The sequence below is a fragment of the Semicossyphus pulcher genome, unplaced genomic scaffold (assembly GCF_022749685.1).
Source record: "Semicossyphus pulcher isolate SPU_LCO1_2020_fin unplaced genomic scaffold, fSemPul1.0.p SCAF_1, whole genome shotgun sequence".
Taxonomy (NCBI): Eukaryota; Metazoa; Chordata; class Actinopteri; order Labriformes; family Labridae; genus Semicossyphus; species Semicossyphus pulcher.
In genome coordinates, this window is record NW_027211603.1 from 8,821,400 (window position 1) to 8,838,202 (window position 16,803).

Sequence of the window (16,803 nt, forward strand, 5' to 3'; positions counted from 1 at the left end):
CCCTGGAAGCCTGTCAGTCAAAAACACAGCAGGAGTGAGCCGGAGGGTGTTCGACAGTGTGCAAAAGCTACTATATTTTCACTGCATCATTTTAAAATTAATTAGATTATGATTAAAAAAATGATGAATGCTGAAATACAAATAAAAAAATATGTAGGTCAAATTCTACATTTAAGTGTAAATAATAAAACAATAAATAGTGCTGATACGAGGAAAGTGATATTTTTCTGTCCATATAAAATCTGTTAAGCAGAGATGATATAATAATAACAACACATTTAATTACGTTATTATCTCTATATGAATATATTGGTCATTCATATTAAGCAGCTGCATGCTCGTGGGCCTCTTTATGCTTTAAATTGATCACTTAATACAATTAATATGAATTACATATTAACGATCAAATCAACAATAATATGAATGATAATAAAACATTTAAAAATGATGATGGACTTTAACTGTCACCTGGCTCACCCAGGAGTTTATTTTAAAAAGTGAAATCAATCAGATGTCTCGTTAATTATTTCTCGTATCTCTTCATTCCTCCGCGTGCGCGGCCTCGTCTCTCAGGTAATCCTATGCGAAGGTGGATCTGCTGCTCCTCTTATCTCCAAAATCGGCTCAGCACTTACGGGGCAACTGCTTAAGAGTCACATAAGATCCTTAGGCGCGGATAAGGACAGAAGGAAAATGCAGCCTGAGCTGCGCCAATGCGCTTAGCAGAGAGGAAAAGAACAACCGTAAGCTGCTTTCCTGGTAATTACACAGATCCACGAGCGCGTCTTCGCTTTGTTAATAAAAGACTAGCCCTATATATAATTAAAGCTTCTGCGCAGATTAACCTCGGCCAGTTGCTCGATATTATAGCGAAGCAGGCCAGTCTCACCTTCACCTGCGCGTACTTACTTTTTGCATCATGTCAGCGGCTTTACGAGGCCGCTAAAATATGCGTAAAACAACCCGAATAATCCTTAAACAGCTGACATGAATACTACTATTTTTAAGCGATTAATTGAGCCACATTTTACGAGTAATAAAACAAATTTAAATGCAGAAAATAAGGAAACAAATGCAAAATAATCAAGATTTCTTGGGAAATGATAATTAAAAGACATACCTTTCTCTCCTTGAAAACGTCACACTCCAACAGGATTTTGGGGGCAAAATGATGATTAATATGAATAAAAAGATGTAAATGCAGGCCCACTGAGTCCAGAGAGGGACGGTGCCACAGAGAAGGCGCTCTGACGGTACAAACTCTGAGCTGGAGTCTTTATTTCAGATTATTTGGGTGCAGCAGCAGCAGACAGGACCTCCATCGCGCTGGATCCCTGGGAGGTGAATGGCGGGTAGACAGGAAGCACATGGCACCTCTCTCTCTCTCTCTCTCTCTCTCTCTCTCTCTCTCTCCCTCTCTCTCTCTCCCTCCCTCCGTCTCCCACACACTCTCTCACCCTCCTGTCATGCTGATGTGTAATAGCTCTCCCCCCCCCCTCTCTCTCTCTCTCACCCAAAGACGTGCTGAGTGAATACACACCCGTTTTGATAATTCACAGTTTTGCAGCTCTGACTCAAAAATCAGAAACAGAGAAAATATCACGCACAATTAGACCCCCGCTGACCCCAAATGGGTGAACATTTCGACCTTCGGACTCATGTTTATGAATATATGTGTAATTTAATATAATTAAGAGAAGAGCATAAAGAAATAGTCTTATAGATATCTGCGTAAAGACGCCAAAATATATTAATATATAAAACAGTGATAATTGTGACCCCCTGGACCCTGTCAAGGACCCTCTAGGGGGCCCCCGGACCCCATATTGGAAACCAATACTACCGGCCTATCTGATCATGCACAATGTGTTTTAAGCATCACTTCAGTTGGAATAATTCACATGCTGTATTATTTCCACCGCAGCGGGAGCGAGCTGAGAAACAAGAGGCAGGGGCGCGTGGCACTTTGGAGGGCAAGAAGAATGACAAAAGGCCCGCGCGCATTTATCAAGTTACACGACCATCTGTTAGGCTTCCACAGCCGCCATGCGAATCAATCCGAGGCCGGAGCGAAGACAGAGAAGTAAAAAAATACAAAGAGGGAGGTAACACTGAAACAAAGACGTCTTGGATTTGAAGGCTTTTTGTTGGTGCGTAAAATCAGTTTGGAGGCGCTTTAAAATGTTCCATGTAAGAAAACAGAGGATTGTGGGATGAGCTGATGACGCTGATGCCTCAGGCCAGACTGTCTAAACTAACACACACACACACACACACACACATAAAGAGAAAGCACGTTCAATAATCTGTAAATAAATATTTAAAAATCTAAATGTCAGTGATGTAAATGGTGGCAGTCACACCGATTGGCTGCCTTTAACCCCTTAATTTATTATTAATACGCGGATCGATAGCTGATCGTTTAACCACGATAATGTCCAGCACAGTTAGAAACGTCGATACCTGCAGCAGGTGGATCCTTTATAAATATTCTGTCGGAGCAAAAATTGTCCTGAAAGAAATCTTCTCCTCTTCCATCCTGAGCGTTGACTGAAAGTAGACCGATAAATCAGGCCGATATTAGCTCATTACAGATATATCAAAGTCTTTACATGTCAGCCGATATCTAAATGATAGAAGAGAACTGACAGGTGTATTTAAATATAAAGTGACTCACTGAATACTCATGAGGAATCCTTATAAAAGATGTTAATCTTTTATCTTAGAGGTGTTAAAAATGCACGATTAACAAGTATTAATAAATGTTGTGTTCTGGATCTTTCAGCTGCGTCGCTGGAGAACAGAGAATCATTCATCGCGTGGAAGTTTTGACACACACCTGCCGTCCTTCATGGCCTGTTTCAAGTGTGAAAGAAACATAGAGATGAGATGAGCAGATCGTGTATCTCGGTCGTATTAGTCATGACATACGTAACGTTTGAGTTGTAATGAGGAATTAAATAACATCTATAATTTATACCTCAGGCTGCAAAGAATTACCATCAAACAACATCAGAAAAGCCTGATTCTGTATGAAGGTCTGTGACGGAAATGTGAGTCCTGAAAGTGTGACTCAGCCTTTTTTACTGTCCTACACACCTGTGTCCAAGGTGTGCTTTAAGGACACAATGTGCACTCTGAGGTACATTATGTAAAAATAAGACAACAAGGCCAGTGACAGTTAGTGTGTAAATCAACAGCTCTTTTTTCGTCATTTAACTATTAAAATCACAAAAATAAGGTACCTCCTCATGGTGGTTGACATGTTCCTTGTTTAGCCAACTGCTGCCAGAAATAGTGTATTAATCCTCCGCTGAAAATAGTCCCCAGCAAAGGCATATTTGGTGTTAGGTGGGGGGTGGCTCAGGGGCAACATTTCCCCGTGGGGCCAAGAAGTTCTCTGTCCGGCCCTGTCTTCAAACTGATACAGAGCATGTGAGGGGGGAAATGCTAATGCTAATGGCTGCTAAAATAGTTAGTAATTTAAGAACAAGCTAACAAATATATTGGGAACGTCAAGGAGGGTAGCCAGAGAAACCAAACAACTGGTTTTATGACGTTTTATAAGTGACAGCAGATAAACTAACCACAACACACTCGGGCTGGTGTGAGTGCGAGGAGAGTGTGTATGAAGCGTATATGAAGCATCAGCAGCCCCTCTGTGTGTGTGTGCGTGTGTGTGTGTGTGTGTGCAGCCTGAGCTCGCCAGTTTTACCTCCCTGCAATATTGATGCTGAACCCGATCCTCTCCTCTTTCAGCATCAGAGGCTTCCCCTGCAGCCCCCGCCAATAATTACAATTTTATACTGTAATTATTCCTCTCTTTTTAATTATTTACACCGCCGACCTGAATGCAAGCCTTTGTCGCTGCTTATTCCGGGGGAAACGTGAGCTGACGCGCGTGGATCAGCAGCGCGGGGGTTTTAATTAGACATTTCAGCGGTAATTTTAGGCGAGCTCTTTATTATTACTGCTGGACACAAATGACCCGCTCCTCATTCATATGCGCTCAATTGTTTAAACAAACCTTTAACCTGAAACGTTCAGGCGGGTGAGGTTTAAGTCATCAGGAGTCCCAACTCAGCAGGTGAAGCATACCTGATCATTTAACACCAAAGTGCAGGGGACTTTTATTTTTTTTAAATGTAAAATAAAAAACGTTTATGTGGCGTTTGATTTATAATTAACAAGGTGTAGTTTTACGCGTTTCTGCTGCAGAGACTGCCATGACATGTGCGTAAATGTTAACAGACTTTCCCTTTTAGAAAATAAGAATTTAATCCTTAAATTTGGGTTGAAAAACATCACAAAATGGAGATTTTCCTTTTTACTGCTCCCTGTGATACTTATTTGGGATATTTTACAGGCTGCTTTAATCTTAACAAACTTAAATCCTTCTTTTTATTATTTTTTTAATTTTAGTGCACCTCTGCGCCTAAAGCTCTTTAAAGGTGTTACACAAGTATAACGTGTCTTGGTTTACCACTTAAAAATCCTATATCATTATTATAAAAGTCAGCAAACATGACAGATGGTGCTTTTCTCCCTGCATAAATTGATCTATTTATTGATTGATTGTCTTATCCGCATCTTGAGATCAAGTTCAAACCTCTTATCTCATCGACTGTCACGTTATTGTCCAATGCAAACACACCGCCTGTAAATAAAGGGGAGGATATGTGTCTATTGGCTTCGTCAGAACTCGATGGTAAAAAAGGAGAACATGTTAAAAAGAGGCTCTAAAGCGACACAATAACACCTCCAACTGTAAAACAAGCAGCAGGAATGTGCTTTGATGCCACCGATCATTGATTGAGGTCCGGAGCCCGCACGTGCCAGTGCAGCTGCATCATATTTGCTGCATCTTATCCTTTAATGTTTTATTTCCTAACACTTGCATATTGTCATACAGAGAGATAAATCAAGCCCGCTCAATCAGGACAGCTTTAATAAGAGCAGCGATTGAGGCCAAATGTTTTATAATTAACAGTTGTATCAGCAGCCTATAAAAGCATGACCCCTATAAATCCCATTTTAGAGAGCGATCAATCCTCCTCGCGGACTAAAGGGCCTATTGATCCTCTCTGCTCGCCTCACCTAAACGCTTTCTCCGCATCCTTTTTTTTTGTTTCCAGTGAAAAGAGCATTTCGATTGCACTTTTTATTGGAGGAAAGATTCCGCCGAGAGGAGAGCGATGGCTCGAAAATTAAACGGTGACATTTTAATTACAGGACATTGATAAAGGGATGTGGGTAATGGCTGTGTACAGGGCGGACACTCATTGTCCCGCCTGATGTGCTAATCAAGTCGGACTGCGGTGGGAAAAAGGTCATCGGCGGATACAAAGCGGAGACGCAATGCTCCCTGGGAATTTGGGAATATGAAGGTCCCGGGCTGGCAGAAATGAAGACGCATCTCCAAACAAAGCGCGGTCAATATCCCGCACAGGGGCCCGCCAGATGAGATCATGGAGCGTCCAGATCCTCATTGCAGACATATTATCACTATAGGTCACACCGAGCACAGCCATGGATCATCTGCTGACACAATTTACATGCAGCAGGAATCATTTGTAGCAGGCTGAGCTGTCACAGCACTGCAGCTCTGACTGAGCATCATCTGAGCTCCCAGCAGGCTGCAGGTTTGTTAGCTCAAACCGTGTGATTGGCAGGTAAGTTATGTGTCATATCTATCTATGTCATATTTAACAACAATGATGATCTTCCTCAATATGTTATAAAGGGGTTTGACAAGCCTGCATGTCCCAACCATACCTCTAACTGCAGGAAAAAACATTCAAATATATTATTAATTTAAGTATTCAATTAATTTCTCTATTTTGGTCTAACTGACCCGTTTACACACGGTCAGGTATCAAATTATCCTTCATCTTGACTCAACAAAAGATGCTAAGAGTAAAGAAATATTGGTTACCAGCCTTATATTGCAAGTGTGTATCCCAGTTATTACATTTAAACCAAAGTGTGGGTCACTATTAACGGCTAGGTTGCCATATTTCAAGCCCATCTGACAACCATTCTCACCAGCCAGTATGTAGAGAACATTCCCCTCCCCTTCATACATCCTGTAAAGAAATCCCTTCCTCATACTGTTTAGTACAAAGTTACCTCTTTGCGTCAGACAGTGTTTCCATGCAGAGCAGCAGTGACGGGACAGTGGACACATTTCCCTCTGAAGCACAAGTAGGAACCTGCTGGAGGAAAAATAGGAGAACCACCAAAGTCATTAGAGTTCATCTTATAAGTCAAATGAATGTCTGGTGAAGCCCACTCCTTCCTTTGCAAAAAAACTGCTACAACATGAAGGGAGACAAACATTTGCTGAGCATGGAGTAGTTTTTATAGCGATGCTAGCTGGGGCTTTTGGTTAAATGTCACAACAATCATTAGACGGATTGACACAACATTCATGTCCTGCTCAAGATGAACTGTAGTATATGGTAAATGGTAAATGGACTGTACTTATATAGCGCTTTTCTAGTCTTTGCGACCACTCAAAGCTGCTTTTACACTACATGTCACATTCACCCATTCACACACTGATGGCAGAGGCTGCTACGTAAAATGCCCAACTGTCAACTGTCAGATATCACATTCATACCCGGTGACTTCGGGTTCAGTGTCTTGGGGATCGAACCGCCGACCTTCCGATTGAAAGACGACCGACTACCACCGAGCCATAGCCGCCCCGAGTGTAGTGCTCTGGCTTCATCAACTGGGTTTTGGGTTTCTTATCAAATACCTTGATTACTAATGACTTCCCATCAGCCTCAGATGTTCTTTTAGCTATAGATATTAGTTATATGTTAGCTAACATTGATACTGATGTAAGATGGCAAACATGGTTAACATTGTACCACTGAGATACCAGAATGTTAGCAAAGTTACTGCAAGCAGGTTAACCTGTTGTTGTTGCACATAGTTTATCGTGATACATATGGCAGAGAGGTACGACGGAGTATCAGGGCCACATTAAAGAAAAAAAATCAGAGATAACGAGAATAAAGTCGTAATTTTAGGCGATTGTTAGCCTTATTAAAGGAGTATCAGAAGAGCAGCCAGCCACCTGCGTTAAAATGACTATGATCATTTAGTTATTGAGTCCTGGTTCTTACATGTGGTGCAGATGTGCCAAAAGTTTAAGCATTTCATATCTGGGAAAGCTTTTCTAAATATCAAGCCGTTGAATGTGCTTGCGCATTACTACATGTTATACGGTAACACAGCCTTCAGCCAAACCTAGACTAGGAGATTTTGCATGTTCCCGCGAGGTACATGTATGCTACGCTTCCATACTACCAGGTGGGTTCAATAAATGTAGCTCCGGCTAAAGTTGTATTAAGCCTCCTGTGCGATCATTTACAAGCAGAACTTCACAAGAAGCTCCACGTTTCTGATTGTAACGCAGGATTCTTGCTGCCTTTCTAAAATGCCTTTATAATAACATAAAGCCTGACAACAGCCAAAAATTACAACTTTATTCTCGTAATGTAACAACCTTATGCTTGAAATTTTATTCAACTTTATTCAGGCCCAAATACTCGTCGTACAGAGGAGCTGTGATTTTGCTCTTGGAAGCACAAAAAAAAAAACCTTCGAGAACTGAATTGAATCTCTGCTTAGACAGCGGCGTTCGCAGGTAGACCTGATGAATGCAAAACATTCAGCTGTTTTAAAGGTTGGTTGCATGTTGGTAGGAGGTGAACAATTAGCAGAGATGATTTCACAGAAAACTCCACCTGGCCAGGTGTGGGACACGAGGACTTTAGGACTGTCAGTTTGAAAAGGATATGTAAATGTTCAGATCTTTCCTCAAGTGCTATTAAAGCTTCTAAAGTGCTTTAAATTGTTGGACAGCAGCAGTTTTTAGGTAGATACTTTAGGAAACCGTCGAACTAATCTGGCAGCAGGTGTTAGTTTTTTTAAAGACACTAGAGTAAATGTGACAAAAGCAAAATGATTTCCTGCCTGGCTTCAGACCCGGTGAAGGTTTCAGCAGATGCTGTTGTGTGCACTAAAGAGTCAACCCTGCTCTTATTGACCAATCATCAACTTTCTAACCGAACAAACTGTTTCTGTGACATTGGTGGCACGAGGTTCATACAGTACAGCAGCAGCTTTCTTCCCCTCTGGATATTTTTGTCTTCATTCAAAAAAGATCTCACAAGGACAAGCAGTATTCTGGCTCATAGCGAGTATTTGTTGTATTACTGCCATTGGTGTCCCTCAGAAGGATAATTGGTGCTCAGATAGCAGAGCAAAAGGGGTCAAAGAGAAGGAAAGTATCCGTCACAGCAGGGGGAGTGAAGTGAAGGTAACAGCAATCACAGAAATTATTTGGCTGCACCAGGCTTTCATTTAAAGATCAAATAAAAGGAGGGAGGAATTTCTGTATGATCATATAAGTAAAAAACAACCTGAGAAAGTAGAGGGACGAACACTTGATTTCAGAGGTTGCTTTTACAGGGCTGATAACACACACAATACAGCACATTACTGACTGACCACATGTTGCTCAGGTGTGTCAGGGTCCTGAAATGGCTTCATGGCTCTGCTGTGTTACACGCTGAATTATTAGCACAGAGGACTTCCTGAAAAAAAAAAGGGTATCTGCGTTCAGACAGAAATCTGTATAAATCACACAAGGTTTCTGATTTAAGATGACGCACAGTAAATAACAACAAAACTGTGACGGCGAGCAGATGGTGATGACAAAAGCAAATTAATTAGTGACCTCAAAGATTTCAGTTTTGTTCTCTTTCGCGGCACCTATGGTGATAAACTGTTATTGCGGGAGCACACTTCCAAGATATCCAGACAGTGCTGCATGTGTGACGTCCACGGTTGGCTCCGGTTGTAACTCTTGATTTTCCTCGCTGACGGTCGCTTTCCTTTTCAAACTGTTTGCCTTCATCTGAGCGTCAAATTTGTTTCTTCTTCTTTGGATTTTCACTTATTGTTGAAGTTGTATCTGTCGTCATCCATCTTTTCTTTGTTTGTTCAGCCATAGTAGATTACAGTCTACTCGCAACACTTGCAGAGACCGGAAAAGCAGCCACGTAGCTCCCCCTACCCTCTCTGGCAGACCAACCACCGCTGGGTGATGGAAAACGCGTCACTAACTGTGATTTTTCCGTGAATGTTGCCACAGACACCCAGTCTGTAATACTGCAAATGCAAAGGCTTTCATCAGTGGGCCATAGGCTCAATCACCATTGTGGTAAAGTCTACAGTCATGTTAGTTGCTTTGTGTGGCACATCAGTGCTTCGAGGTAAATACTAAAGGTAGCTTGCTAACATGACAGTTAACTTTCTGATCCCAAGCAGGTGTAGAGTGCACCATAGTCTGCAATGATTTAGCATATTAGCATGCAGACATAATCAGCAGATTAGACACATACATCATGGTTCATATTCAGACACTCTTTTTTTTTTGTAAGATAATTTTTTGGGCCATTTTGCCGTTATTAATAGGGCAGCTGAAGAGAGACAGGAAGTATTGGGAGAACAGAGTGGGGGATGACATGCAGCAAAGGGCCGAGGGCGGGGGTCGAGTCTGCGGCCGCTGCATCGAGGCCTGTGCCTCCTCATATGGTGCATCTGCTCTACCCACTGAGCTAAACCAGCGCCCCAGTATCCAGACATTCTTAACATTGAAAGAGTTGGTGAATGTATCTCCCTGAAATTATGGCTCATTTTGGTGTCTGAAGAATTCATTAAAATATATTATATTTTGCATTATAAACAAAGTTCTGCATTTTAAGTTGTTAAGTTGTACTATCAACGTTTTACTCTTACTACTTTCATAAACTCTGACTGACGGGTACATGTATGAACTTACCATTTTAGAGGTAATGAAGTTCAACATCAGGAGCTGAAGGTTTGGCGTGGTTCACGTTCAGGTAGAGAGCAATATTAGACATTTCAGATTTGAGTGTATAAACCTGTGGAGAAAGAAAATACAGGATGTTCTCGATGCATTCATCCACAAAAGCTTCTCATTATACATCATCTTACTGTATTTGTGTTCTTTGAACTACTTTTCACAGGTTAATGCACAAATTAACATCCAAGAATAAGGCTGATGTTAATTAAAGGTTGACTATGATTAATTATAAAATGCAAATTGAAACTGAACTTGGGTAGAAAGGTGTTTACAGGTTTGGGTCATTTATGCCAAGATATGCAAATCGAGCGAGCTGGGGCCGTGTGCTGAAGGTGTCACTAATGTTATCTTAACTTTTATAATAAGACCGTCGAGCTGGCTGTTTGTTCTACACCAAGCTGCTGGTTTATAAAGGTACCTACCTGAAACTAATACAGTCTAACCCAACTTCTCATAAATCCTCACTCCATGACGGTTATAACGTTCAGATTTGTTTTAACTATTTGAGAGGTGCTGATTAAACTGGACGATCAGATGTTTTTAGTTTAGCCAATTATATCAATGAGGGTAGATTATACAAAGAACCATCAGTTTTTGTTTTATTGTGTTATTGCAGCTGACTCACCGTCGACAATTAGTTCTAATTTTTCCATTCATGCAAGACCACACTATAAACTCTACAAAATTAGTAACTGTACTGTATATATTTACATTTTAAAAGACTGAATCTATTAAACTCAAAGATGATATTTTTTTACATTTTAAAGCTGCTGTGAGGAACTTTTGGTTTGTGTTGATTTTGGCACCCCCTGTGGTCTCTTTGCAGATTTTGTCCTGTTCATGCTTAAGTGGTGTTTTCAAAAAGTCTCATCCTGCTTTCTTTAACAGTCATGTGTATCACCCACTTTAAAATTTTGCCCTGGAAAATGTAAACAAAGGCAGCGTGCAGTTAATCGCTTTGTCTGACACCTACCCCCTCGCCAGCTGTTTCAGGCATTAAAAATATGTATATAGAAATAATCGATCGTGTCGCTGATGGTCAGGTTTTCTTTTGTAGGTCATATTGAGTCATCAGAATTAATTTCAGTTGGTTTCATAACAAGCAAAAAACTCCTCACAGGAGGTTTAAACTGGCCTAAAATACAGTATTTAAAACATTTATTTTAGCTTTGTATATTGCAATATGACAGCCCAACAGCATCTTTGAATGGTTTCATCTATTACATTGCTGTTGTATTAGATTACAATAGTTGTACCTTGACGATCAGTTTATCGTCTGTCATCTGCAGGAAGTGAACAGCTCTTGAAGGGGACGCACTTCTCTCGAGAGGCCACACTGTTCCTAAAATTCAAGCTGATAAATGAAGTTAGTGCTTTCAATAAAAGTCAGACGGTTACAGAAATCTCTGTCTTCTGAATGTACAAAAGTGTTTAGCATTCAGTCTGCACAGAGGATTCCGTTTTAGGGTACAATCTCTGTGTATTGTAAATGTTTGAGTCATTACCTTGAGGATTCCTCTCTTCATCGCCGCAGATGTTTCATGCAGATTCATTGTTTGTCTTTGTAAAAGCAGTGAAGTCAGTTTCCCTTTCAAAATAAAATAATCAACATGTTGATTGAGAAGGAGATTGAATTTACTGCGTGATGTTTAGACGTTAAAGTAATAACAGAATCTCAAACTTACCCAAATTAATATGTTTAAATACTTTATTCGATTATGGCTGGAATATGTGCCGACACAGATAATTACAGAAAAATCAGCCAGTGATACCACAGCACTAACATTACTGCTGAGTCCCATCACTGACTTCATGTGACGTAACAAACCAGGAAAATAAAAGGGTGAGAGACACGAGCAGTGATCTCTGATGTAAACAGGCTGAAAAGTAAAAAAATAATAAATATTTCCACTGCAGATGCATATTTAAATATCACAGTCAAGGAGTACATTTTCAAATCCTAAGAGATGTTTCTAACTTTTTAGAACATCTGTACAGAAAAATGAAATGTTTTCTTTTTTTGGTTTCATTTCAGTTAAAAGAATAAACATGAACATTTGCAGAGTTTTCATCAGTGGCCACAACATACTCTTATTTCACAATGATCTACTAGTATTTATAGCTTCTGTTACTTTTAAGGCCAACTTATATTCAGGTGGGTTATTCACAGATGTATCAACAGTTTGGTATAATGACTCTTTCAAAAGGACAGACGAATATAACTAACAACATATGTGGTTTAATGCAGAGTACATACTCCATTCATTGTGCAACTCTTGGAAAATCCATGTTGATGTGTTTCAGTTACTGGGACAACTTTATATTTTCATTTATTTACCATTTTTCAGAGTAATATATTTGGCATCTTGCACAGACATCCTTCCCAAAGTCATATTATATCCATAAATATAAAAGTAAAAAGGCTGTTCCTCAGTTTCTCTGAGGAAAACAATGGCACTAATGAAACATGTTCACACAGGAGGAATCATGACGCTAAAGCCCCTGTTATGTTTGTATCTGGGATCACAAATCATAAACAGATCATGTCACGATTAGTTTTGTGCGCAACCAGCAGAGAGCTTGTTTAAAAGTTTCACTCTCACATCCTAACCTGGTAAACTACTTTGACCAATCGCACTACAATAAAGAGCAGATACCACAGGGTGCTGTGTCAAACTCCAATCCTATGGACTGTACTGATACAATGCAGTGTGTAACTTCAATGTTTAAATATTTTGCAGTTAGGGCACAAGACATACTTGTACTTAAAGTGATAATCTTGAAGATCTCAGGTTCGTTCTCTTTGGCGGCACCTATGGCGATAAATGGTAATTGCAGGAGCACGCTTCCAAGATATCCAGACAGTGCTGCATGTGTGACGTCCACGGTTGGCTCCGGTTGTAACTCTTGATTTTCCTGGCTGACGGTCGCTTTCCTTTTTAGACTGTTTGCCTTCATCTGAGCGTCGAGTTTGTTTCTTTTTCTTTGGATTTTCACTTATTTTTGAAGTTGTATCTGTAGTCATCGATCTTTTCTTTGTTTGTTCAGCCATAGTAGATTACTGTTTACTCGCAACACTTGCAGAGACCGGAAAAGCAGCCGCTTAGCTCCGCCTACCCTCTCTGGCAGACCAAACACAGCTGGGTGATGGAAAACACATCACTAACTGGACGCCGTTTGTGATTTTTTCCTCGAATGTTGCCCAGTCTGTAATAGTACTATATACTGCAAATGCAAAGGCTTTCATCAGTAGGCCATAGGCTCAATCACCATTGTTTTACCTCTTTCGGCGCTAGATATGGTGACTTAAGAAACATGTATTTAAAAGAATATCTTCAAGATTATTACTTTGAAACTGTGGTTTGTAGTTTTAGGGAAAAGCTGGGTTAAGAAATCAGTACTTAAAGATTTTCATCAGATTTGATTCACTGTTTTTAAGATGTTTCCGAAGCCTCAACACAACTGCCTGCAATATTTTTCCACATATTAAAATGTAGGACAACAGTTTCTATCAAATAAAAAGAATCTGCCAAATTCAATATGCATACATATATGCACTTAATACTGATAGTCAGTATGCATTATGGACCTGGGACACAGCTGAGGATTTCACTGCACATCCAGCATTTCTTTCATTTTAACTCTAAAAGAAGGTAAGTAGCGTAAAAGCTAAACAAATAGCCCATTCTAAAAATAAGAAGCTTGACAATCAGATTGATGAAAGACTTCTGTGACCTCTGTAGACTTGCTTATGAAAAAATACAGAAGAAAAGCTTGGAGAGTTACCAAATGATAAATGACATGAGGAACAAAGCACATTAAAGAGTGTACTGAAGAAACTCTTCATCACATGTACAATAAACGTTATGCCTTTCTGTTGCGCTGATGTCCTGCTGTTACATTCGTGTGGCATTTAATTGCACTTGCGCTCTACACATTTCAACAACTGCACACAGCGAGTCTGTAGGAGCGATTAATTTTAAAAATGGAGAAATCCATTTGGGTCGTCCGTGGTCTTTGGTGTCAAGTGAACAGCGTTCATGTTTTCCCTCCGCAGTCCTGTTTAAAATCTGATCTCATTTGGCAATGCAATAAAAAAAGGGTCATGCGTGTATGTTATATAACATATCTTAAAGGATCTACAGGTAAGAGAGCATAAAAACAATAACTTAATTACAAATGGTCTCCTTTCCAAAAGTTGTGGTCAGTGTGTCTGTGCAAACATAAATAATAGATGTGCAACCGAGTTGAAAAATGTACTAACTGAAAGAAAGCCCAGTGAGCAGGAATAAAAAGAGCTTCTGCAGGCCTCAGAAAAGACTTTGTGTCCAGTCAACACAGATGAGTCAAAAACTGGACACAAATAATGGTACAATTTTTCAGGGAAGTTTTCCTATTACAGTGACAACCTCAGTAATAAATGATAGCACTGTGAAAACAGGCACACACATGGGCAGCTACTCACAGGCAAAAACCTTAACATTCACAAGAGGCCGTCCAAAGTAAAGCACAAGACGGTTATTTCAGATACCATCTGAGAAACAGAGAACAACTCTGCAGGCATATTGCAGTCTTATGCTTTGTCTTTGTCCTGCAGACCTTTCGCTGCATTTCTGTATAATCCCGAAAAACGTAACAAAGCGGCTGATGAGAGTCCCACGTTAGAAAGAAAGTGCTGATGTCTCTGCTCATTCTAGAAGCAGAGTTCAAAGGATGTGAGCTTCTCAATGTCAGGGCACATGAAACATTAATATGTGAGAATTACCCACATATGATATTTAACATCTAGTGATTCTTGTCCACTGGTACAGTGCGTATGGATGTACTTGACCCTGAAGCCTTTCTGAAGAGTTCAAAGTTTAGGATCAAACGTCCGGGTCCGTCGCGTGCGGGCGGCGGGAGGACGTCAGACGTGTCCCTGAGCCTGCTGAGCTCGCCTCTCCTCCAGACAGCGACACACCCACATGGACACCACCTCTGTGTTTCCATCATTGAACTGTATGATGAAGGAATGATCCTGCAAAACAAGAGAAACAGACAAGTGTTAAATCAGATCATTTAAAATAATATTGACGGTGTAATTTTTGTTCATATTGCTAAAACTGAATAATGAGCTGAGTTTAGTTATGTTGATATGCTTTACTCTGTATATTGGTTCCACTACCCTGTGAGGCACATACTGAGTTCTTTACTTACCATGATTAAGCAGTAGTTATAAGGAGGAGTTGGGAAACTTTTACTGACTGGCTAAGAAGTTGTCCAGTATAGTCCCACAGACTAAGGCATGCTTTATCATAGCTTACATAGAGCCATTACGTTTCTACATGCATGCTTGTAAGCCACTAGTACATGGTGTGTATGCTGACGGGAGCCGGGATGGCATTACTGCGCATTACGTTCCGCCTGCTTTTGCTCTCCACACGGACTGTTTTTCCTGTATACGCCGCAGCCTGCTGATATATGATTGGTCAATGTTACTCGGACTACAAGCGTACTACAAATGGAAACCAGAAGATGTGACAAAGTCCCTAAAATCCACGTCCCACTTGAGGACGGACCTGACAAAGCTTCATTTTTACTTTTTACTAATCTGCATCATGATGTTCAAATTTCAGTAAAGGTAAGACCCGTTAATTAAAGTCAATCACATAAAAAACGGTTTCTTTTCTGTAAACAAGCAGCACGCGGAAAAGGAAGTCTTGACCAGAAGCTGTTTATGCTAACCGCTAGCTACAAGCACGGCATGATCACCGTAGAGGCTATATCGTCAACACACTATAGCCGATGGCATGCGAGATCGATTTGGATGCAATATTTAATAGTTGTTTTTTCTTTAATTTAAAAGTCAATGGATTCAATCTCAAACTGCACTGGGGGAAAAAAAACATACATTTTAACTATTAATCAAACAACTTCTCAGGTTTCATTCATATTAAACACTTTTGCACTTTGAACTACAACCTGCTGCACGTTTCGACTGTTACCAGGGTCCTACGATGCTTCTACACTACTTCTGCTCCACACATGACCTTCAGAATCATTGTCATCAATAGCAGGAAAATGACTGAGGTGGGTGTAAAAACACAAGCGATGAACTTCCTCATAAAAAACGAATAAATGACATCCTAACAGCGTACTAAAAATGTTTAAACCTATTCTGCAATATTATTTTTATTATCCAACAGATTGGAGCCACAAACATTATTACACATTTATGTGAAGCGTTCGGTTTAGTTCAACTTGAATAAGTATTCTTAATCATGAATCAAGAAATAATAATAAAATACAAATAAACAAAAACAGGAACATCATTAGAAGCTCTTAAATATTTATGTCCAACAGATTTGGTTTTAAATGCTAAACGTTTAAGTAATGGCTCGTCAGGGCATTTTAAGGAATATCTTTGATGATCTGTGTAAATCATCACAGGTTGTTAAATCAGCTTGTAATAAAACACAAACCACCTCTGTCAGGCCTTTAAATATTACTTTAGAAAAGTGTTTCAATGTGATGAAAGCTGAGCAAAACAAACACACACACTCTCCGTCTCTGTCGATTGGAGCCCCCGTCAAATCTGTTAGATGCTGTCAGTGTTCACTTGTTACTGCAGCACGACTAAATCAGAGATGCCACATTTGATATCTCAATGACAACAGTCCCAATCACCAGCCTCATCTGGGGGGACGAGAGCCAGAGGTCACAGAGGTCACAGCGGGGTCAGAGGTGAGAGGGGAGGAGGTTGTAAATGAGACACTTCAACTGAGACTGACCGCGAGTTTTATTTGTGGTGTCTCGATGTCCAATTAGATCATTAATGCTGCGGTCGGCCAGTTTAAATGAACTTGTCAACACTGATTTCAACAAAATCTGTCCTTAACAACAAAAGACTGTCGCTG

At 40.2% G+C, this 16,803-nt stretch overlaps 1 protein-coding gene across 1 annotated transcript in view; it reads right to left on the minus strand.

Annotated features, from left to right (window-relative positions):
• Positions 1 to 13,904: 13,904 nt before the first annotated feature.
• The window catches only part of map2k5 (mitogen-activated protein kinase kinase 5), a 57,891-nt gene continuing 54,992 nt past the window's right edge, over positions 13,905 to 16,803 (minus strand). Inside the window, exon 22 of the mRNA XM_069657240.1 lies at positions 13,905 to 14,924. Within this exon, the coding sequence (XP_069513341.1) occupies positions 14,814 to 14,924 (111 nt within the window). The 3' untranslated portion in view covers positions 13,905 to 14,813. The remainder of the gene's footprint in view (positions 14,925 to 16,803) is intronic.